Source organism: Juglans regia, chromosome 4 (assembly GCF_001411555.2).
Source record: "Juglans regia cultivar Chandler chromosome 4, Walnut 2.0, whole genome shotgun sequence".
Classification (NCBI taxonomy): Eukaryota; Viridiplantae; Streptophyta; class Magnoliopsida; order Fagales; family Juglandaceae; genus Juglans; species Juglans regia.
The window spans coordinates 27,362,007-27,386,533 of NC_049904.1; the positions used below are offsets into that span (position 1 = coordinate 27,362,007).

The following is a 24,527-nucleotide window of genomic DNA, read 5'->3' on the forward strand; positions in this document are numbered from 1 at the left end:
GTTGATTTTTTATCATCTAATGATAATAAATGTGTCACATCTTACATAATGTAATGAAAATAGAATTAGAGTGCGATGTATAATATTATTCATAGAAGAATGAAACTATACTCAAGTTGTGATTTTTAATAAATCTTTTTATTAGGATAATGTTATTCGGATAATTTTTTTTTAATAAAATAGATGTCTAGTGCATATTTATTGATATTAGATATGTTTTAATACAATGTGATTTGTCTTGTGTTACACATATATATGACAATGTAACCATCAAATCATTAAGATAAAAGCAACTTGGCTACATCACCATGCCCAATTGCATGGTAACAATGAAACAATTAAAACAAATCATCCACTTCATAATAAATTAAAGTGGAAAACACCACTTGCTTCATCCTCTGAAATTTTGTATACACAGCATGCAATGAGCTGACAGTCAACAGATAACGATTTTTTTCAACCTATCCCCATTGCATATGGATCCTCGATATCCATATGGAGACTAATCAAGCATCTGATTAGAAGTTAGATATATTTTAAAAAAAAATTATATTTATAAACCGATATAAATAATTCACATCTAATGAAGTACTTACAGGATATACTTTGATTTAAAATAAAAAATTTTAAAATTTAAATCTTAAAAATTAAATATTATCATTTAAGTGATATGTGTATGACGTGTTCTACATACCGACTTGATAATAGAATAACTCAATTTTCTAATTAAAGCCAATTATATGTAAACTCACTTAATATTCTTATCATCAGCCTAATAAAAGTCTCTTGTCTTTATTAATGATAAACTTGATTGATGAGGAAGCATGGTACGAAATATGCGGCAAAAATAGTCTTGGGGTAAAACTTGTTATAGTTTAAAGGATCATTGATGAATTTCTTATTAATCTTTAGAAAAATATTGTCAAAATTCAAATTAAATTCACAATTAGTTCAAAGTTTAAGTGCATTGAAAAAATTTATTTTTATGTGAGAAAAAAAATTAGATTTTATTTATGGGAAGATGAAGAAAAATTTATTGTAAAACACATTTAACGTATTAGATTAAATCACGTCAATAAATAAATTTAGTTTTATAAAACCGATATGTGAATTTAGCATTTCTCTATTAAATATTAAATAAAAGAGCATGGAATTGAAAGTCCAACATAAAAACCTTAAGTTAGAAATAGTTGATAGGAATTGATTTATATATTATTATTAATAAAAGAAATAAATGTTGATTCCTAATCTTGGAATTGACTAGGGTTTAATAAGGTTGTTAAGCTTGTTATGACCTGGAGCCGCAGCAGCAGCAGCAAGCAGCGTTTAGCGCATCATAGAACCCGCGCGCCGGTCGCGTCGAACTGCGCCTACGCTGTCTGTCTGCACTTTTCCCACGCAACTAACGCAATCTCCACGCGGCCAAACACTAACCACTACAGATTTAATTTTTTTCCTACTTCTTCTTCACTCGCCATCGTCACCTCCCACCTTCTGCATATCTCATTGGCTCGTGTACTCCACACTCCAACAATCGCAATTGAGATAACGCCTCACCAACGCGGAAACCTACACAAAAAAGTAGCCGTTGTTGCCCACGTGGCGCCTTGCCGACTTCGTAGGGAATTGATATTATTGAAATAGAGGGGGCCGGTTGGTGTCGTTGGACTCTAAAATCAGATCTATACATATCTGTCTCTGTCTCTCTTGGGCGCTCGGAGAGTCAGAGGCAGAAAACACTGCGCTTTTTCAGATTTCATTTTCGTTTCCAAACGTTGGAATCTCTATGTTTCATCGCTATCCGATTCCTTGAATTTGCATCAAATCCCACAGTCTGGACTGACTTCTCCTCTGTTTCGTTAAAATACAACAGAGAGAGGCGCAGGAAAATCGTGGCGACATGGTTTTCCTCGGAAGGAAGGAGTGAAGGAACATAATGTTCTTGCTTTTATTGGGGTTTGCAACCAATCTAAGCACTCCCTAATTCCGTTTCAGATCACCATCTTTCTCTCTCTTTTTTTCTCTGGAAGAGGGTTCTCTAGTTTTGAATACGGAAGTATGGACTTCTTATATTTGCTTTTAATGCGTTTTTTTTTTCTTCGTTTGGTTTGGTTGTGATCCAGTATGCATTTGATCGTGGTGTTCTATGTTTTTATTTTTTTTAATCTGAATGGGGTAAAACTAGCTTTGAATGGAAATTTTCCGGTTTTTTAGTTTCTGGGGAAATTCTTTTCCAAATAACAGAAAGTTAGTCCATGTGATCATAATAAGAAGAATGTTTATTCATTTTTTCTCATCTTAGGTGAGTTAGAATATCTGCTTGATATCTTAAGCTTAATTACCTTTTGGTTGGGCTAATAGTGTCATAAGTGGAATTGAAATTTGATGCCGGTATGTGAAGGGTGCGTTGGTTTTCCCGTTGGGGATTAATTTCATATGCATGTAGTTTTGGAAAAGTACAAATTTGTCATCTATATGTGAGAATTTGAAGCTGTCACCAGAAACTTGTGTTGTTGGATTGTTTTACTAGATTTTATGTGATGTTCCTAATTCAGATTTGAATATCATCGTTGTGTCGTCATCATTATTTTACCAGTATAGATATTATCCACTGTCTTTCATTTTTTATAATAGTCCTGGTGATAGTATGTATGCTTTGAATGGTATGTGGTTTAATTGGACATCCCGCTTGGATTTGATGTTTTATTTCTAAGATTTTTGAAGAACAATATAGTTTGTTATAATCTGGATAAAACTTGTTATAGATGCCACACCCTCATTCATATATTCTTGCTCATTTCACAGGGAAATACGAGATATATAAATGGCTACACTTGGGGATATTGGACTTGCGGCAGCTATCAACATTCTCAGTGCATTCATTTTCTTTGTGGCATTTGCCATATTAAGGCTTCAACCTTTCAATGACAGAGTGTACTTTCCAAAGTGGTATCTGAAGGGTCTAAGAACCGAACCAACATCTTCTGGAGCTTTTGTACGCAAGTTTGTCAATTTGGACTATAGGTCATATATAAGGTTTTTGAATTGGATGCCAGATGCACTGAGAATGCCGGAACCTGAACTGGTTGAGCATGCAGGACTGGATTCTGCTGTTTACTTGCGGATTTACTTGACAGGGTATGTAGCAATCCATGTTCAAATTGGCTTAGAAGAATGCTTATTTCCTATGTTGATACTTAATTATATTGTGCTAATTATTTGTAATCATTTGTGCAGACTTAAGATCTTTGTTCCAATAGCCTTCGTTGCATGGACTGTCCTGGTCCCAGTTAACTGGACGAATAGCAATTTAGAGCAAGAAAAGGGTTCTAATGTAACTTCTAGTGACATCGATAAGCTCTCTATCTCAAATGTTCCAGTTGGATCACAAAGGTTTGAAACCCTCTTTCCTTGTTGACTTCCTTTGCCTTGTCTTTCCTACTTTTTATTGAACCATTCTTAACTTTTCTATTTTGGTTAAATATGAACTATTCTTAACTTTATCTAATTTTTTTTTTATTGTTCCTTGGTTATTCATTAAGTTTGCTTTCATTAAGTTAAACTATTAATGATTATGATAGTTTGCTATATCAACTTAGTTTGCTTTCATTTTTTTTTTGTACAGAAAAAGTTATATTTGTGTTACTATAAGTTGAATCATCCAAAATCAGAATTAAAGCAATTTAGTGTCGGGCGTCTTGTTCATGTTTTGTTCTGGATCACAGGTTTTGGGGTCATATAGTAATGGCATATGCCTTTACCTTTTGGGCGTGCTATGTGCTGCTAAAGGAGTATGAGAAAGTTGCCTCAATGCGTCTACAGTTTCTTGCATCAGAAAGACGCCGTCCAGATCAATTTACGGTGAGATGAAGTTTCTGTCTCACAAATTCGTTCGTATTTTTAGTTTCTTAATTATGAAAAGTATGATGAACTAATCTTAGCAGCATTTCACTTTTGATTCAACAAGAGCATCTGCTTGTCTTGTTTTTTTTTCCTCTGAAGAAGTGAAGAGTCAAAGCTCTATTTTTTAGGTGATGCGGTATTTGTCATAAATCAATTATTTCATTTCTACGATCATGTTAATCTTTTGTTATATGCTATCCAAAAACTATTAAATTTCTTAGGTGCTTGCTTTGTACCATTACCATATATAGTAACTTGTTTTTCTCTTTAGGGGTATTAAAAATGAATGCTTGACATGTCCTTTTTTTTTTGTTCTATATGAGTATTTTTTTAAGTCAAACGTTTCAACGGTTTGTAATGTTGAGTATAGGAGTAGTGTAAAGTTTTTATTCTTTCTCATGAATTTCAATTGTTTTCAGGTCCTTGTCAGAAACGTTCCACCTGACCCTGATGAATCTGTGAGCGAGCTTGTAGAGCACTTTTTTCTAGTCAACCATCCAGATCACTATCTTACTCATCAGGTTGGTTCTTGCTAAACAGAATAAATATTCTGAAAGTTTTCAGTCAAATCATAAACTCTGGTTTGCATTGAGCCCTGGACTCCTTGCCATGCTTAAAGCTCTTTTTTTTTTTTTTTTTTTTTGAGCAGCAGGCTATATGAGGCCTTAAACAAGCTAATGAGTCTACTAGTTTAGGGCTATACGGTTCCTGAGCTAGACATAGACTATGCAGTCATCATTTTTGTTACTGTACACTTTCAGTTAACATATAGTAATCATGTCTTCACTCGCTTAAAATATATTGTCTGCTATATGCAGGTCGTATATAATGCAAACAAGCTCGCCAAATTGGTCAAGGAGAAGGAAAATTTGCAGAACTGGCTTGTTTACTACAAAAATAAATTTTCTAGGAATTCCTCTAAGAAGCCCTCCATGAAGGTACTTTAATGCAATCTGCTTGGTCTTGTGGCCTCTTATCGATATTCAACTATGGTGTTTTTATTAATTCTAACTTGTGCATACATTCTCTCTTCCAGACTGGTTTTCTTGGCCTTTGGGGAAAAAGAGTAGAAGCAATTGACCATCATGAGTCTGAAATTGAGAAACTTTCAAAAGAAGTAAGTACCATACTTTTGAAGGTATTAATAGGAGCATATGCTTTATTATTTCGTCACCTTTAATGTAAGGTAGAAACGCTATTGCCAAGTTTTCTGTTAGCGTTTTAGGTTGAGGTTAAAAGTTGCTGCATTAGGTTATGCTGCTTTTGTTTTCTATGAAATTTGAGTACATTTCAAGGTCTAATATTATACAAACGATTGCTTGTCCTTTAGATAGCAGCAGAGAGGGAAAGAGTTTCAAAAGATTCAAAGTCTATAATGCCTGCAGCATTTGTTTCCTTCAAAACTCGCTGGGCTGCTGCTGTTTGTGCCCAAACTCAACAATCCAGAAACCCAACTGTTTGGTTAACAGAGTGGGCTCCAGAGCCACGAGATGTGTATTGGGAAAACCTGGCAATTCCATATGTTTCCCTCACCGTGAGAAAGCTAATTATAGCTGTTGCATTCTTCTTCTTGACGTTCTTTTTCATGATCCCAATTGCATTTGTACAATCTCTTGCAAGTATTGAGGGCATCGGGAAAGCAGCACCATTCTTGAAGCCTCTTGTTGAAAAGTGAGCTTGCTCTTATCCTCGGGCCTCTTGAATTATAGTTAGTCTGGAATTGTACAAATTACTCACTATTCTCTGATTTTTAATGCAGGGATTTCATTAAGTCATTCGTCCAAGGTTTTCTACCTGGGATTGTGTTGAAGATCTTCCTGATCTTTCTGCCAGCAATATTGATGATCATGTCTAAATTTGAAGGCTTTGGATCTCTATCTTCTCTAGAAAGGAGATCGGCCTCTCGATATTATCTTTTCAACTTTGTAAATGTATTCCTCGGGAGCATCATTACTGGAAGTGCATTTGAACAACTAGATTCATTTATTCACCAATCAGCAACCGAGTATGTTATTCTTTCTTGTTTAGTGTGTAACACCCCAAATTGGGTATATGAAGGGTGGTGAATGGGTCCTATATTGCCTAGGAGGGAGAAGTAATTGCTGTTTATAATGTTTTTCAGGAGCTCCAACTACAATTATGACTAGTCTTTTTAGAATATAGACCTTGATGGGGTTTGGGCTTTCCCAGGATCATTACACGCTGCATCTATTTTTGGCCATAATATACTGTTGTGCTAGTACATGTGAATGCAGGTGTTATAGAGATTGGATATGCTTCTAGATATTAATTGGTCATCCTAGCGTTAGATACTCAAGAGTGTTCACTTGAACAAGTATAAGCAACTTAGCAAAAGAAAGAACATTTATAAGCAAATTTTTTAACTGTATACTCAGAAACAGAAATTCTGTAGAACCATTGAGGCTGAAGATGATATCTGATAGTTATTGACTACATCATATGATAAGAGTCCCTGGCAAGAACTTGGTTGGACTGAACATTGTATTAAATGGTATGGAGTGATGCCATTAGGCATGGATGAAGCAACACATATTGTAAGCACATGAATGGGAATTCTGGTGGGTATTATGATGCTTCTTCTTGTAGAGTGTATGAGCACTAGGCTTTCTATAGTTATTTTGCAGATATGGCTTTACTTTTGATGTCCCATGTATTGGAGTGTCTTCGGAAGTTCTTATGAATCAAAATTCTGGAAATCCTTAACTACACTTCTGATGTGATTATATATTCTATCATAACTGTATGAGGCATTTCAAAACCATAATGTGATTTTTTTTAATTCAAAATGTGATTCATCAATCAAGCTTAGGTTAGATAATTGATTCATACTTTCATCTTTTAGAGTTAGATTTCAAAAAATTAAGTATATTTGTTTTCTTTGTTGCAGTATACCTAAAACAATTGGTGTGGCGATTCCAATGAAAGCAACTTTCTTCATTACTTATATTATGGTTGATGGATGGGCTGGCGTAGCTGGGGAAATTTTAATGTTGAAACCTCTTATTATTTACCACTTGAAGAATTCCTTCCTAGTGAAGACAGAAAAGGACAGGGAGGAGGCAATGGATCCAGGAAGTCTTGGTTTCAACATAGGAGAACCTCGCATACAATTTTATTTTCTACTGGGCTTTGTGTATGCTACAGTGACACCTGCTATACTTCCTTTCATAATCGTCTTCTTTGCCCTTGCCTTTGTTGTGTTCCGCCATCAGGTACAGAGTTGTATTTTTCACTATACAATTTTATGTATAAATGGAAATATAGGGTTTATGTTCACATGCTTGTTTTCACGGCAGTATCAATCCAATAATTTGATTGCGACTTTTATAGCTGTGAGCAAAGAAATGTATTAGGCCAAAATAAGCTTTATTAATGCAAAAATAGAAAAAAATTGTCTGTCTTAGATATTTTAAATTGTTGAGAGTTTGAAAAAATTGCAAGGAGGTGTACATTCAGTGCTCAGAGTTCATTAATTTTGTTCTATTCACCAGAATTCATCAAATCTTAATGTGTTCCTGTGTATGATCAATGATAAAAAGTCAACTTAAGGGGGGAGTTCAGGCCTGCCAAAGTGTAATATGAACATCTAGTCCAAAGGTTTGATGGGGAGCAAAGACCTTATATTTCAATGGGTAGTTAGGGATTTACTTTTCGAGTTCTTAAGATTGGTTGTCTAGTTGTAAGTATTTAGTATGAAGCCAAAAGAATGTGGATGACTGACTAATTGCATTTTGCAAGCTCTCTTCAAAAACTCATACCATGCCGATTAAAATTATTTTGATATTAGATTAACACGCTGAATTTCCTGTGTGGTAGATAGGAGATTGTGTTCTTTGAGTTTTTGCAAGTATGGTCATATCTTTATTAGTAAATGCTACTTATCTCATGTTCTGAAGTTTGAGACATCAGAAATTTCTAGATTCTTTTTGTTGATAAGTAAGAAGTAATTGCATTGATAAAGATAGGCATAACCCAAGTACACCAGAGGTATACATATGAGTATACCAAATTAAGAACTAGAAATTGTTACAAGGAAATCGTGGAAGCTGAGACCATTTAACTCTAAAGCAATGGCCCACATAAATAATATCTTCAAAAAAAAAAACTCCTAAACTCCTCCGAGGAGCGTTCATGATCCTCAAAGAATCTACCATCTTCCACACCGCTGCAATTTGTGGTGTCCTTGTGATCCCTCTCCAGCTAGCTAGTAATTCCACCACCGTTCCTGCCATTACCCATTTTACTCCCAATCTGCTGAAAAAATAAGTCCATATGTCTCTTGCAAAATCACAATGTAATAGTAAATGATCTACTATTTCTCCACTATTTTTGCACATACAACACCAATCCGTAATTATGAGTCCACTCCTTCTTAAGTTGTCCATGGTTTAGTATCTTCCCTAAAACTGCTGTCCAAACTGTAAGAATGCCTTAGAAAGAGTGTGCCGAAAATTTCCCGTTCTTGGAAGGCCTCCATTCCATCATGTCGCAGCTGGACCAGAGGTAGTGATGTTATATAGTAAGCTGAAAAAATCCACCAGCTCACTCACTGCCCAATCTTGTGCCTCCCTAGTGAGATTAATGTTCCACTCCTGTGAACCTTGTCTAACCACCCTCACATCAGCCACTAGAGCTTCATTTTCTCTTGCAATTCTGAAAATGTTAGGATAAGCATTTTTAATGGCCATATCTCCCATCCACACATCATTCCAAAAGCTGATTCTACTGCCCTCCCCCAACACAGCCTAGTATTATTTGAGAAAGTCCCCCACTCTTGCCTTATGTGCTTCCACAATTTCTAGATTCTTCAAGTAGAACTCCTTCAATAACCAAGTCTAACCACGAATAGGGTATGAGAACTGGGTTTCTGTAACTGTTTGAAGAGTAATGTTACATACAGTCATGGAGTGCGTAAGCGCCAAGTAATCGAAAAAGTGGGGTCTATTATTAAGAAATTAGTTTTTTTCATGTGAGTCTCGTATTTACTCACTTTTTTCAAAGGGATTGCACAACGCTTACGCACTCCATGACTGCAAATATCATTTCTCCTGTTTAAATAGGTTAGCAGTTTTAAGAATTTTTTTATGGTGGTAGTGGTTTTGATTTGTTGTTAAGCTGGGTAATAGATGAAGTGATCATAGAGAAACCCCAATCAGTAGGAATTATGGCTTAGGTGAGTTTAGTTGAGTACCATAATAAAGATCTAAAAAAAATGGAAAGTACAGAAGAGAACAGTAGACTAAGCTTTAAGTTTAAGAGAAAAGGGGGTAAAAAATAGAAGTGGGAGGAAGGATCAGACGGAGGATGAAAGAAACAAATGACAAGAATTTGCTTCCTTACACCACTAGTTATATGCTTTTGTAAAACACCAAGTGAATGTGTGATGCTCATGCCTTTTTCTGGCTCATATCTACTATGATGTTAGAAAAAATTTCTAAAATCCTTTATATTGTTTGTCTCTAAAGTCACTGGTGTCTCCCTTCGTTTTTACCGCCCTAAGACCTGACGTCCAACTCTACCTAGAGAAAAAGTAGATATGATTTCCAACTCTTTAAGAAAAATAAAATAGAAGAAAGAATGTGTATCCCGCTATGCTAGTACAGCCTCATTAAACTAAAGTGAAGACCAAATTTCGCGACTTTTCAACATTTGCAATACTTCTACAATTTCTCAATATAATGCATAGCTTAATGGTGTGTTCTTGTTTATCTTGTTTATCGTAGTGAATATCTATCTAACATATGCATTGCAGGGTAAGAGATAGATTTTCCTTAAACATAGTTTTTGCTTCATGTGGATTTTTTTAGTTAGTTTCTTCTTGAGGACTTTATTTTGTTTGTCAGATCAGTCTACCCCAATATGTTTGCTTTCAGATGCATATTCCATTTTTTTAGCATTATCATATATTATGTGGTAAGCTATTTTTCGTTTCAGTTTTTTTCTAAACACGTCTTTTGAAAATACAGATCATAAATGTTTATAGCCAACAGTACGAGAGTGCAGCAGCATTTTGGCCTGATGTCCATGGCCGTATTGTAACTGCATTGGTGATTTCACAAGTGCTTCTATTGGGATTATTGGGCACAAAAGAGGCTGCCAAGTCAACTCCATTTCTCATTGCACTTCCAGTTCTGACCATATGGTTCTATAGGTTCTGCAAAGGCCGTTATGAATCAGCATTTGTTAAATTTCCATTACAGGTTTGTTGGAACTTGCTTTCTGTTGATCGGCATTAATTTTCTTTTACCGAAATAATCTTTTATATGATAGTTTGTCTATATAAATACATATATCTGCATAGTATATGAGTATATGCCTGCGCATTAAGTGTAAAGAAGGCATTGGTCTTCTTTCTCGAGCAAAGCTTTAAAATTGCTTAAACCTGCTTGCGGAAGCATTAAGGCAAAATACTCTTTTTGAAAGCTTCAAGGTGTGGTATTTAATATGTATTACTATTAGTAGGAATGGCTTCATTTTTCATGTCAAGAGTTTATTGTCTAGAACCATGTCGATCCCTAGGCTTATGACATTACAAGTTCAGAAAGAAATTGAACTTTGTAGTTGTCTACATTTTAAGAGTTATGACTATGGAATAGGCTTGAATCTATCTATCTATCTGTGCTCTTTGTAAGTGACAACATGTATTGTGAAATACTGAAAGGACTATATTTCTACTTCTCTCTATCTCTCTCATTTTGCAATGTATCTTAATTGTTATTCTTGTTTCATGCTGGGGATTTAGGAAGCAATGATGAAAGATACATTAGAACGCGCAAGGGAACCAAACCTGAACTTGAAAGGCTATCTTCACAATTCATATATACATCCAGTTTTTAAAGCATGTGTAGAAGACGAGGACAAGAAAGTGGATGATGATGAAAAATGGGAGACTGAGAGCGTGCTTGTGCCCACAAAACGCCACTCCCAAAGGAATACACCAGCACCCAGCGGAGTTAGTGGCTCCCGTTCATCTTCTTCCTCCTCTCTGCGTGGGGCTTCTGATTTCTGAAGAACATCCAACCCCCTCATTCTAGGCAGGAAACTTTGCTTCTTACCTTATGTTTCATCTTCACACAAGTATACCAAGGGAAGAAGACAGACATAGTGTGAACAGTGTATACCAACAGATAGACGGACAGAGAGTTACAGCAATCTTTAGGACCTTCAGCAATCTTGGTTTTTTTGGCAGTCAGTTGATTTAGATTAGAGGGTGGCAAGTGTAAAATATTGTGTGTATGAGTGCTTTTAAAAATTGGTGATATCTATATGTATCAAAGAATTATTTGATAAAATTTCAATGTGAATACACGCATTGCTGCTTAATGTTTGATTGGACTAAGATACAATTCATGTGGGAAATGTGGCAAAAACCATCTTGATCCACCACCATTTCTGTTTAATAATTCTGGCAGTTACTTGGAACTACTACGTGTACTAACTACAACGCTATTTCCGATTCACTTTTGATTGAACCTTTGGCTTTGGATGGTTTTTTTTGTTTTTTTTTGGGAAATCGTTGCTGTGGAACGGGGGTACATTCATTACTATTAGATGATAAAGAAATATGCAATAAATGATCATTTAATAAAGATAAATGTGTCACATCATATTTAATGAGATGAAAGTGAAACGATAATATAGTATATCAAATTTTCCTTCTTCTGCAATGATGTGTTTTGACTAGGATTATATTAAAAGAATGAATAAAGATAGATGTATACAACTCCTTTACAACTTATTTCACCTTAAATAGTTGGCCAAGTTTCAAAGAGTTAGATTGCCTTAATCGTCAAGTCTTTCTTATAATCATTAATTTTTTACAAAGAGCTTCTCTACTTGATTACAAAAGACTATATAGAATTTATCTATTGAAAATTTGTACCTGAAATTATTACTCTTTCTCGTACTAATAGCACCATATGCAATGATGCATGTAGCGTAGCAAAGTAGAAATCTGGAAAACGACAGCTTGATTTAACACAAATAATGAAATAATTTGCTGCTACTCTACTCCTCTGCCTGCCCCTTGTTTAACTAACAAGTTTTTTACAATTATTTTTGAATTTTATATAAATTTATAAAATGACATGATTATTAGACTTAATCTTGAAATATCATGGACTATTTATTCATTCACTATTGAGTATCTCAAATTATAAAAATTTGTAACATAGACTTTATAACTATATACGATATGACTTTTATTTCTTTATTTTTTTCTTAAATGAAATCGTATACTTCATTTAAAAAAGGGTGAACTCTAATATTAAAAAATTATTTTTTTATGTGAATTCTATATTTATTTATTTTTTTTTTAAGAAAGTGTATGAAACTTTCATACTATAAGACTGTAAATATTATTTTTAAAAAACTTATCATATTAGCAATATAAAAAAAAAATACTTGTAATTATTTTTTTTTTCTTATCAATATAGTTTTTCTATAAATATAATGGATATTTTTCATAATAACTGGTACAACAACTTATAATTATAAATAGTAGATTTTGTTTTTCGAAAAAATCATAGATATCTGATATAGTACGCATAAAATAATAAGTACTCCAACCGTCCAACGACATAAAACAACAAAAAAGAGCGGTGGGTTCTGATGATGCGGAGGGAGTGCAAGAGCAACCGCCTCGGGCGTTTTGCGGAGGGACCCACTATTGAAAGCCGAACACGGGGCAGGGCACTCAGACAGATGCAACCAGGTGGTGTGGCCCACAGATGAGATACGAGCAATCCCCCTAGAGGCCTAGATTGAAGCGGCTGCCCACCCTGCCCCTGCCCTTGCCCTTCCCTGCCTACGAGTTTGAGTTTGAGTTTGAAGTTGGATTTGAATCATTTGATCCGCGACTCCGTCTCCACTTCCATTTCTCCCTGTTAATTATTCCCTTTCATTTCCAACTTCACATGAAGACACCCTAGTAGTGTTCACACACCGGCAGAGACGACACAGTAGATGCTTCTCTTTGTTCCACGCCTTCTATGTACACCTCTCTCTCTCTCTCTGTGTTCCAATTTTTATTTTCAGTCTTTTGATCTTCGTTTATTTTGTTGTAATTATTTTCTTTCTCTCTTTTGAATTGACAAGAAATCGCTGCAGGAGGAGCGATGACGAAGAAAGCCCCACCTCCGATAGTGGCGCGCCGTGTTATCTGGTTGAGCTGGAAGCTCGTCATCTTCCTCTCCCTTGCTCTTTGCGCCCTTGCTCTCCTCAGACTCCACTCTCAGCCCGACCTCTCTTCTCCCTCTCCATCTCTTCTCCGTCCTCGAGTTTCTCGCTATATCCTCGACCGCCCCCCCAAGATCGCCTTCCTTTTCCTCGCTCGTACTAACCTCCCTCTCGATTTTCTCTGGGATACTTTCTTCGAGGTTTATTTCTCCCTTTCTTTATATTTTTTTTCTCTTTTCCTTTCGACTAAAATTCTATTTGAATTTTCCTGTGCTTTCTCGCGGAAAGTGTTTGGAATTCGAAGGGTTTACAATGTTTTGGCTTTGTGCGATTCTCAGAATGTTGACGTTGCGAACTTCTCGATCTATATTCACTCGGCGCCGGGATTCGTGTTTGACGACTCAACGGCGAAGTCGCCTTTCTTTCGTGGTCGAGAATTGAAGAATAGCATTCAGGTGAAACATCGAAGCTAGAAAATTAGAAGAATAGCATTCAAGTTTGTTAATTTGTCTAATATAGCTTCTCTTCTTTAATAAACCTCGGATATGAGAAGAGGGAAAATTGACATGTATTAGGCTGCTTTATGTTTCCAATGACGCCGACAGCTTGGAAGTTCCGATGAGTAAGCTATGCATACATATCCACCGGAAAACGAAATAGTAAAAAAAAAAAAAAAAAAGGACTAAGCGTATACATACTGAGCTAAGATATTTTGGATTTACAGCTATTGAAAATAGTTTATTAAATTTTTATTTCCTTCGTTTTCTCATATATTCCCGTAGATCAAATGAAGTGTTAATTTTTTTTTTTTTTTCTACCGTTTGGTCATTCGATGTTGTTGACATGATTGTGAATTGGGTGGTCACATCTTACAGGTGTTATGGGGAGAATCGAGTATGATTGAAGCGGAGAAGTTGTTGCTTAACGCAGCTCTTGAGGATCCAGCGAATCAAATATTTATTCTACTCTCTGACAGGTTAGGGCTCATTTGGGGAGTGAGATGAGTTAATAATTTTGTGAATAGTAATAAGATAGTTTGTGAATAGTAGTGAGATAGTTTGAGTTGAGTATTTTTTGAATTTTGGGAAAGGAGAGATAAAAAATTGAGTAAAAAATATTAGAAAGTTAAAATTAGAATATAGTTTTATAATATTATTTTTGTTTGGGGATTTGAAAAAGTTGAATTGTTTTTTATTTTTTGTTTGAAAGTTTGGGAAAGATATAATGATTAGTTTGGGAAAGTTGTAAGGATTAGTTTGAAAAAGTTGTAATAATTACTTTGAAAATTTTGTATTTGAATTATGTTTGAGTAGGAGATGAGATGAGAATTTTGGGATGAGTTCTATTTCCTAACACGCCAATACAACAAATAAATTTACAAATGATTTACATGTACTTCCCATATTTTGAGGCTTCTCGATGCTTAAGAAATCTGCATGATGTAGAATAACTATTGTGCCTGCCTCGTTTTTAATGGAAATTGTTTCGGTTTCTAATTGACAAGAATATGGATTTTTGCAGCATATTATATATCTGCATGCCTATTGACAGGATTGTTATCTCGGAGGAAATTGGTTTGCCAATAATATATAATCTAAATTTCTCTCTCTTTGTTGCAGTTGCGTTCCCCTGTACAACTTTGGCTTCATATACAACTATGTGATGGCTTCTCCAAGAAGTTTTGTGGACAGGTAGGTGGAGAGATTTTATAATTCTTGAGGTGCTAAGCAGTAATTGTTTTAGGCCTTGTTTGGATTCAAAAACACTCTCAACTCATCTCATCTCATTTAATCCTTACAACTTTTCCAAACTTCTAAACAAAATATAATAAACAATTCAACTTTTTCAAATCCCAAAACAAAAATAATATTGAACTATTATATTCTAATAATATTTTATTCAACTTTCATCTCATCTCAACTCAACTCAACTCAACTCACTATACAAACCTCCCTAGATGATTCAATATCAATGGAAAGTTTTCATTGGGCCATTGTTTCATGCTTCTCGCTTGTTATTTGAGGAAATGTTTAAGTTGTGACGTATAGTTAATTTTTCTTGTAGCTTTCTTGATATGAAAGAGGGCCGCTACAACCCGAAGATGTCACCTGTAATACCAAAGGAGAAATGGCGAAAAGGGTCCCAGGTTATTTTTTTCCGCTAAATTTGTGTGCCCCAAATTTCCTACCCCCATATTTTTAGTCTGTTCCCTTCTTTTTGGTGGTTAATTATACAAGGGAGTATTGTTTTAAGTTTCCATTATTTGTTTTTGCATGTGTGCTGTAGTGTGGTTTGAACTCTTGGTCTGGTTTTAAGAGGGGGCATTTGTAACACAGCCCCTCGTTGAGTAAGTTATAAAGGTAGCGAAGGGTGTTAGTTCCCACATTGGTTACTTATTCGTTGAAATTTAGCTTTATAAGTGAGTCGAGAGGAGCTTCAAATTGACTAGTCTTTTTGGAGTTATAGTGCAGACGTGGCTAGTGCCCCGTTTTTATCAATACAAGTTGGTTTTGATTCAGGAGATTAAATTGTATGAAATGTATACATGAGAAGTTGCTGTAAATACCCATCTTGCTTCATGAACCATGCCTTAACTTTTGGAACTACCGTCTGTTAAAAGAGAGTGGGTTCCACAGTAGGTTAAGACCTAATCTTCTTCTTTGGGAATCCAAATAAACAGTCTGCAAAAACATTAGTTATTACATTTCATTAGCATTATCATCACTGCCATTGTCATCAAATAAATTATTTGTCCAAGGATCAGGACAGTATTTTTTTTTTACAATCTATGGTCTAAGTTGATTTTGATTTTGAAATTTCAGTGGATTGCTTTAGTTCGAAGCCATGCAGAAGTCATTGTAGAGGACGAGGCTATTCTTTCAGTATTTAAGAAATTTTGCAAGGTAGGTAATTGAGTTTTATATCAAGTGTCACCATCAATCTGGTAATGGTTATTTGTAATTTTCTTCGTCAAAGCATTATCGCTTTGGATTGTACATCTGTACCATGATACTTCAATCACTTTTTGGAGAGGAGTTCTTTTATCTTTTCTGCAGAAGGGAGATTTAATTACAAAGATGCCTATGCACTATTTATATGGAGCCTTCTTCTGATGTGGTACTGAAAACTTCAAATGTGTTTCTTTGTTGACTAGCAAAATTATATAGGTGTTTTTAACCAAACTATGTAGGTTTTGAAAGTTACCTAGTGATAATTTAAAATATAAAATAGTGAAATGTGGCTCTACTATTTTGCAAGCATGGCAGTGTTTTTATATGTATTCGCGTGCTTATTTATAATAAGTTGCAAGCGGTGTCAGTTTTTTAACCCCTGATTTCTGTGATATAAGCTCACCCAGTTGGTCTAGCATGTAAGACCTCATCCACTATGGCATTTTTTTTTTGGGGAAATAACATTTGAACTGGAGCTCATTCTGTAATTGCTGTGTATTGAATGCTTTTGAGCTTGCCCCTTGGTAGTTTCTAGAAATAAAGTCTCATTCTTGAATATAGAAAGCAGTCCAAAGCTGAAATTTCACTTCTTTTAAACTTATTTAACTGCTTCTCATTTTGCAGCGACGCCCCCCTGTAGATGCCAGCAAGGGAAAGCTGAATATTGTAAGTGATCTTTGATCACTGACTTTACCTGCAATCCATTTATTGTATTTTGCAAGGTTTTTTCACCCTTTTCACCTAGAGTAATTGTGGAACAATTTGCTGGTTTCTAGTTTAAGTAAATCATCGAGGTATGCATTCAAATTTTGGGAAGGGTATTTTCTTCTTTATTATGAGAAATACGCTTGCAAAATCCATATGTTTCCATAATTTGCTTGTTTATTTTTTTTATTAGTACAATTTGCTGGTTGCTAGTTTAACTAAATAAACTTTAGTTAAGAAATAAAATATTGTGAAGACCATTATGTTCATCAATACGGGAAATGCACTCTCAAATTCACATTGTTTCGACATATTATTTATTACAACTTCTATACTTGGAGCCTCTTGTATCTTGCCTTTCTTATCTACCAAGGGCAGTGAATATGCCCATAAGAAATAAAGTGATATACATATAAAATTCTTAAAAATAAAAAAATCGCAAATCTCATGTAGCTTTACATGGTTTATAGGGAGGGAGTTAAGCTTATCATTTAAATAAAAAGTTTTAGATGGTCCTGCAATGGTTCCCTTTGCCTTGTATTGGAGATATATATGTTTTCTTTTCAACTGAATGTTAATTTGTTCTGATTTTGGCCTAAATATGAAATGCAGAATCTTCAGAAGCAACATAACTGTATTCCAGATGAACACTATGTGCAGACATTGCTTGCGGTATGCTATAGATTTCCTTTGTTTCTTTGTTAAATGTTTGCAGCATATTGTGGTTTTTTTTTCACTAGTGTTTTCATCATAATTTTAACTCTTCTAATCATCAATTTGAATTAATTTAGTATATTGACAGCTTCATTTATTGCTGTGCTCTAATTTGGTTGGCTCTCACTAGTATCATAAACTCCAACTGGTATCTCTATTATTTATTTGTTTTTGTTTGTTATGCTTCCTTGTTAGATGAGTGATCTTGAAGGTGAACTTGAACGAAGAACATTGACCTATACCCTATGGAATCTGTCTGCTACAAAAATGGAGAAGAAAGGCTGGCATCCGTTTACATTCAATTTTGCAAATGCTGGCCCTAAACAAATCAACGAAATAAAGGTGGTCATGGCACCTCACTTCCCCTTATTTTTGATTTTATCTATTCAAAAGATGAATATAGAGATGGGCATGAGATGTGATTTTTCTCATCTAAAATCCATCTACCTTCAGATTTATAATAAGTCCTATTTGTTTAAGTATCGGTCTTTTTTACTGTTTCACGGGGAAAAATTATGTGTGCTGAAAATGAAAACAGGTTTCTTGAAAAGAGATGGAAAGCTTGCAAGTGAAAAATTGATGAAAATACACATGATCCATCAATACGTTTATATCTTGGGGTCTTCAATTTACACTTGTACCTTCTATCCTTACAATATGTTGTTTAACATGTCTGTTTTGATCCAACAGGACATCAACCATGTGTACTATGAGACGGAGTTCCGGATAGAATGGTGCCGAAGTAATTCTATGCTTGTTCCCTGTTTTTTGTTTGCAAGGAAATTTTCCCAGGGAGCTGCCATGCGCCTCTTGAGTGATGGAGTGGTTGGTCACTCTGATGCTGCTGAACTGCTAGACTCACTCCCATGATTCATGGCTTTCTCACGTTTCTCTAACAATCAAGTGACAAATTTAGAGATTTAATTTGGGCAGCAAGTTAATCATCAAACCCTAAAAAAGGGGCCAGCAAGTGGGATGCCCACTGAAAGTTTACAGATACTATACATGACACACAGGACATATTTTGATACTCTAGAGACCAAAAGAATGGTAGCTGCTGCTGATCAAGTTAGTTCCAGAGAAGACAAGTAGTAGGATCGAAGAAGTAGTCAAGGGTTTGAGGCCATCATGCGCCTATTCCCACCTGGCGATTATTGAGCAGTTTTAACTTGATTACATTATCTTACCACTTTTGATTCATTCTTTACAAGGTTAGTAATTTGGAAAATGTGGACGCAAGTGCAGGTACAGGCAAATTTGTTGCATGGGAACATGTGAATACTTTGTCCGACAAAAAAGAACTGTGGAGGGTGCAAGAAGGGGGGTGGGGGGTCCTGTCCTTATGGGCCATGCAATTATGCATGATATATATATCAGCACCATTAATATATAATTCCATGATTAGCCTGTGTTATAGTGGCAGTGCATCTGTATTTAATATAAAACAACTAATTAAATGTAATATTTATGATCTATAGCTAGTGAAAATAATTTGTGATTTTAATTAATATATATATATATATATATAAAGGTGAGTTAATTTCACTGACTAATAACTCAAGAAGAGATTTCGGGAATGAAAATTGGTAGAAAAAATCTTAGCACACCACTCGCTCTATCTCTTTATTTCTAGAGCAGCCCCTTAAAAAAACCAGACCAGAAGCTCTTCCCTCCTCTCTCTTATCTCTAGTTTTTTCTATTATTTTTTCTGGTTGTGTGTTTCTTTTAAAATAGGGCGAAATGCCAATATGTTTTCTGAAACCCAGCGATCACTACGTGCCTTACTGCAAGATTCCCAAGGAGTTGATTCTTTTGATGGGTGAAGAATCTTGTCAAATGGAGCAGTGCATGAGCCACACGTGCAGTCCAAAAGTGCGGGTGTGACATCCATGCACCACCGCAAGGGGAGCTCTACTGTCGTTATGCGCGGCATTTTTGGGATTAGTGCTATTGGTTTCTTTAGACTCGACTGTCCGCTCTACTTACAGGGTGGTGCGTGTCCCTCACCTTTGCCATCACATTCCTTGTGTTTGTTTTTTTTTTGTATTTTTCTTAAAGTTGAAAATACGGATCTATAGCTTTTCAAATTGTATTTCGCTATTTTCTTATGTATTATTTATGTTTTTGTTATTTCTTTTGTTTTAGGTTAATAATAAAAAAGAAATAGTCTCTTGGACATTTTGTTCATAGAGTGAAAGTCTTCTCCTTCTGTGAAGGGTGGGGTTTGAAATCTTTGTTTTAGACAGAGTGATTTCTTAGACGGTTTATTTGTAGAGAATTCTATAAGTTAAGACAATATTAATCATAAAAAAATTTGTGTACTGGTGGAACTCCAATCGTGAATAGTTGGTTTATAATTTGAGTTTTTTTTCTGAATGTATTAGTTAGAGCTGTAGCTTCGCTTTCATGAATAAATGAAATTTATTTCTCATAAAATAAAATAAAATAAGAATAATAAATTAAGGAGAGAAGGAAATTAAGGTTCATAATTAATTAATATCATTGCAACCCATAATTATTAATGATCTTCCAGTCATGACACGTATTAATTAAATTGGAGTACCAACCCATATTATTGGATTCTATTATTATTAAACCTGCACGCTAGCTTCAATCCCTTCTCTTTCGGTTAATTGCTATGTATGTTCACAGCCTGAATCAATGAAATTCTGCTATAAAACAGATCTTAGCAGTAGTACTACTTGATTGAAACATATGCAAGTAATGATATCATTAAGAAACTCTTTTATGGGTCAAACTCAATGTACGTGTGCTTGGGGAAGGTACAGATCGTTTCATGTTGCTAATGCTAGTTGGAGTACAACTTGGGCAGGCAAGCAAGCAAGCAAGCAAACTAGCTAGTCCAATCTGCGTTGTCCATCTGGTCATGTGATATTGACCGATCAGTACTGATTAGTCAGGAAAATTCTTGGGACTCTCGAGTCTCAACTTCACATGAAAACTAAAAAAAAAGAAAAATAGCCAAACCCGTCCCGCGGTTTGGGTACTGTTTCATGTGTTGGTCAAAGTCAAAACGCAAATAAGAGACGGCCGCGCGGGGTGAATGCATATCAATTACACGTTGCTATTGCAAAAGTTGAGTGCTTTTGTAACCGAGTACTGATCATTAAAAGTGCTCTATATTTTCTTCATTTTCTTAATAATAGATCTTTCATTCTCAAACGTGTTGGCTGTGGCCTTTGCCTTTATCGATCTTTTCTTGTAGTTTGAAATAGTCATGATATACATTCATGCAACAGGTCGTTTCGTTAGTCTCAAATTGAAGATCATGACGCATTTAAAATGAAGAGTAGTATTCTATCCATTCTACGATGGATCGAGCATATTTTACAACATCATTTCGTCTTTTCTTTTTACGCTTATTCATACACAACATTCTTTTTATAGAGAAATTATTTGTATAAATTTTAAATAGATAAATTTTGTATAAATTTTTATAAATTATATTTTATAAATAAAAATAACATTATTTTATAAAATATTTTCATTTTATAATAATATTATAAAATGTGTTGTGTATATCATTTCACTTTATTTAATCCTCTTTGCTGTTACCGAATAAAATCTCGATGATTTTAGTCTAGTCGTCTCCCACAAAAGATATATTGTCAACGCGTGAGGCCGCAATTGCTTGTGAAAGGACCGACAGGAACTTCACCTGATCATAAGTAGCTACTACCTCTCGATCTATCCTCCTTCCCCATTATCACCTAATTTTTGGGTTTGGGTTCAATGTGTTTCTCTATTATATGTATATATATTTTTCTTTGATCAAGGCCTAATTTACCAGCTTCGTTTTCTTGAATGGTATTGTGCCTCATGTGGCCGTTGAATTAGACCACTCCACTCACAGTTAACGGCATTATAATATATGCAACTACTGATTCTTCTTCAACCTAGCCAACACGTTAAACTGATCTTCGGTCTCTATATATATATAAACACCACCCTCGATCTTCTACCTTAACCTACCTCCATTCTTATTTTCCTTCAAAGCTTTCAAATTCTCATCTTTTTTTTTGTTCTTCATTATAATCTCATTCATTCGAATCATTCCGATTTCCCATTCTCTGTGTCTCTCAAACAAACACACATACCCACAAAATTAACATGAAATCGCTTATAACATTCATAGAACTGCCGGCCATTCTCATTATGGCTTTAACTATTACTTCTCTTTCCGCCACACGACCGGATTATCATGACCAAGGATCAGTACCAGCCAAGGAACGGCCAACTTCTCTCAGAGGGACCGGCCGCTTTCTGGCAGAGAAAACCCGGGTCACTTTGACATGCGACAAGTATCCTAAGGTTTGTCGTGAGAATAAGGGCAGCCCGGGGCCAGATTGCTGCAATAAGAGATGTGTAGATGTGATGAAAGACAGGCTCAACTGTGGCGAGTGTGGAAAGAAATGCAAGTATTCAGAGCTGTGCTGCAAAGGTAAGTGTGTGAACCCCATGTCCACCAAACAGCATTGCGGAAGCTGCGGCAACAACTGCGAGAAAGAGAGTTTATGTACGTATGGGATTTGCGGCTATGCCTATGCATGACAAAAATCAAGAAGTCGAAAGCTAGCCATCAGGATTATAAATTTGCTAGACTAGATAGTACTGATCACTTGTTCATTATAGTTATAGCATTTAATTAAAAAATTGAATTATTTTAAAAATCAAATTTTGATAAATACATCGTCAAATTAAACGTACTGTACGACTACGAATAATAAAAGCAAGCAAGCCATCACCATTTGATGGGCTTTGCTGGCTATTGATTATTCTTTTCATTTGCTAATTAACTTGTGATTAGCGAAGTAGCTAGCTAGTGACCCTATATATTCATCAACATGTATTCTTGATCTGGTGTTGTGTATTGTTGTAATTTATTATAACTAATTATGCTTTTTTTTTACCCTTGAGTTAATGCAATCACATGATCAATACTTGATCTTATAAGTTCAATAATTTTCATTATAATCTTTAATTGCAAGAAGGATGACACTACGTATATGAGCGATCAAAATCCGAAAATCCTACTCTGAATCCGGATTTCTTTTTTAATTTTTCAGTCGGAGTCGAATGTGTCGCTGGACCGATTCTGATCCGACTCTGACTTTATGCTCTAATTTTGCTCTCCGACTCCGACTCCGACTCCGACTCTGAATCTAACTCTAATATTGTATATATGTTATAAAAATATGTATTTATCTATATATTTATTATATATACTAGAATAGTTATATAATTATAAAACTAGAACTCATATAGTTAAATTCAATAATATACTAGTATGAGCTAATTATTATAAAATAATATACTTATACTATAATATAAATAGACTAATGATAGTTTAGTATATGTAAATATTATAATATTACTATAGTACCATACATAATAAAATATAGAAATAAGTTAGAAACTAGTATTTAAATAAGTCTAGTACAATAAGTTAATAATACATAATACTAATTTACTAAAGTATAATAACATGTAATTAGACACTAGAAAGTCTTGTATATAGTTGAGTTAGAAATAAGTTAGACATTAGTATAATAATTTGTAATTAGACATTATGGTATAAGTCTTGTATAGAAATAAATTAGACACTAGTATAGAAATAATTAATAAGTCTAGTATAATAAGTTAATAACACATAATACCAAGTTACTAAATTATAATAACATGTAATTAGACACTAAAAATAATATATAATACTATAATATGATAATATGTAATTAAACAGTATGGTATATGTCTAGTATAAAAATAAGCTAGATATTAGTATATAAGTAAATTAGTAGTGCATGATTAACTAGGTTTAGTTTTTAATTTTTTTGAAAAATTGATATTTGAAAACTCACAAAAAATTGTTTTTTAAATGGACTAAATATGAAACTAAAAAAAGAAGAACCCCAAAGTTGAAAGCCCAAATTCAACTCCGCTCCAACAAGTCAAAGTCGGAGTTAGATCAGAGCATGCACAAGTCAAAGTCAGAATTAGGGGAATCCGACTCCGACTAAGTCAATAATGACCCCTAACTACGTATGTCATGTACTCGTTGAAAAAGCATACATCTCTGGGCTCCTAAATGAATCTCGATATATGAGTCATGTTGAGGAAACTGACAAAAAAATAGAAAAAAGCACAGGCGCACACGTAAATTGCATTGTTAATTGTACAGTATAATAAAAAATCATGCGTGTCTGTTTCTCTTCTGAGAAATGTTTAGAGATAAAAGAGATTCCTGCAAAATAAACCAACTACTGACATCGCTCAGCGTGGCGAGTTAGACTAAAAATTAATTTTTATTGTAAGGAAGATCTAGTATATGATATGAAATCATTTGAATTTGTGAGTTCATATTTATGAGATCTCTTTATAATTGTAGCACATTTCTTTTCTTTTTTTTTTTTTTTTTCTTGTTTCCTTGTCACTTTTGATATGATATGTCCATGTTTGTGGCTATGTACTAGTAACAGATTAGAAATGATCATATAATAACAATATATAATATACTAATTAATTATGCCGGTATAGAAAGAGAGTCTCTCTAGAAAAAAGTTCCTCATCCTCTCTATTAAGCTATTTCATAAAGAGAGGAGGATCCTCTCCATTTCTTTTCTGGCATTGCCTTGTTTATAGATTTTTTCCTAGGTTTTTTATCCTTTTCTCTCCACCAATTCGGTTTAGGTCCAATCTATTGCTTTCCGGAGACCAATTGTCTACCCGCGCCCCATCATGCATCTCATCAGCTGCTAATCTACTAGTACAATGTGGAACTGTTGTGAAAATCTTAGCGCATGATCCTCACACGCAGCTTGTCCCCTGCGTGACCACCATGCGTCGTCGCATTGAAACGTATCCGATGGCTATACACGACGTACTAGTAGTCTCATTACCTCAAGATCTATCAGATCTCACACACCCCATCTCACTATCACAGACGTGTGGATTCCATGCCCGTCACAAGTGGGCGCAAAGAAATTTGATGACTGTCATTTCGAGCCAGTCGATGTCGATCAATATCCTACTATGTTT

At 34.8% G+C, this 24,527-nt stretch overlaps 3 protein-coding genes across 4 annotated transcripts; all 3 read left to right on the plus strand.

Annotated features, from left to right (window-relative positions):
- Positions 1 to 1,687: 1,687 nt before the first annotated feature.
- Positions 1,688 to 11,247, plus strand: LOC108980919 (calcium permeable stress-gated cation channel 1-like). Its single transcript, XM_018951981.2, has 12 exons — positions 1,688 to 2,056; positions 2,806 to 3,138; positions 3,238 to 3,393; positions 3,726 to 3,861; positions 4,323 to 4,424; positions 4,722 to 4,841; positions 4,940 to 5,020; positions 5,234 to 5,574; positions 5,663 to 5,908; positions 6,812 to 7,136; positions 9,891 to 10,124; positions 10,667 to 11,247. Exons 2-12 carry the CDS (start codon positions 2,825 to 2,827, stop codon positions 10,931 to 10,933), a joined length of 2,322 nt encoding a protein of 773 aa, XP_018807526.1. The 5' UTR covers positions 1,688 to 2,056; positions 2,806 to 2,824; the 3' UTR covers positions 10,934 to 11,247.
- Positions 11,248 to 12,650: 1,403 nt separating this feature from the next.
- Positions 12,651 to 18,885, plus strand: LOC108980917 (glycosyltransferase BC10-like). Of its 2 annotated transcripts, none has more exons than XM_035689775.1 (11): positions 12,651 to 12,916; positions 13,021 to 13,301; positions 13,440 to 13,556; positions 13,977 to 14,077; positions 14,721 to 14,792; positions 15,166 to 15,247; positions 15,924 to 16,004; positions 16,677 to 16,718; positions 17,370 to 17,429; positions 17,667 to 17,813; positions 18,162 to 18,885. In XM_035689775.1, the coding sequence occupies exons 2-11, from the start codon at positions 13,041 to 13,043 to the stop codon at positions 18,339 to 18,341; spliced, it is 1,143 nt and encodes a 380-aa protein (XP_035545668.1). In that variant the 5' UTR covers positions 12,651 to 12,916; positions 13,021 to 13,040; the 3' UTR covers positions 18,342 to 18,885. The 2 variants fall into 2 exon arrangements, with proteins under 2 accessions (XP_035545668.1, XP_035545667.1); XM_035689774.1 differs by having other exon boundaries at positions 12,654 to 12,916; positions 13,033 to 13,301.
- A 2,762-nt stretch (positions 18,886 to 21,647) lies between these two features.
- LOC118348224 (stigma-specific STIG1-like protein 1) lies at positions 21,648 to 22,043 on the plus strand. Its single transcript, XM_035689270.1, has one exon. The coding sequence runs from the start codon at positions 21,648 to 21,650 to the stop codon at positions 22,041 to 22,043; it is 396 nt and encodes a 131-aa protein (XP_035545163.1).
- The last annotated feature ends 2,484 nt before the right edge of the window (positions 22,044 to 24,527 follow it).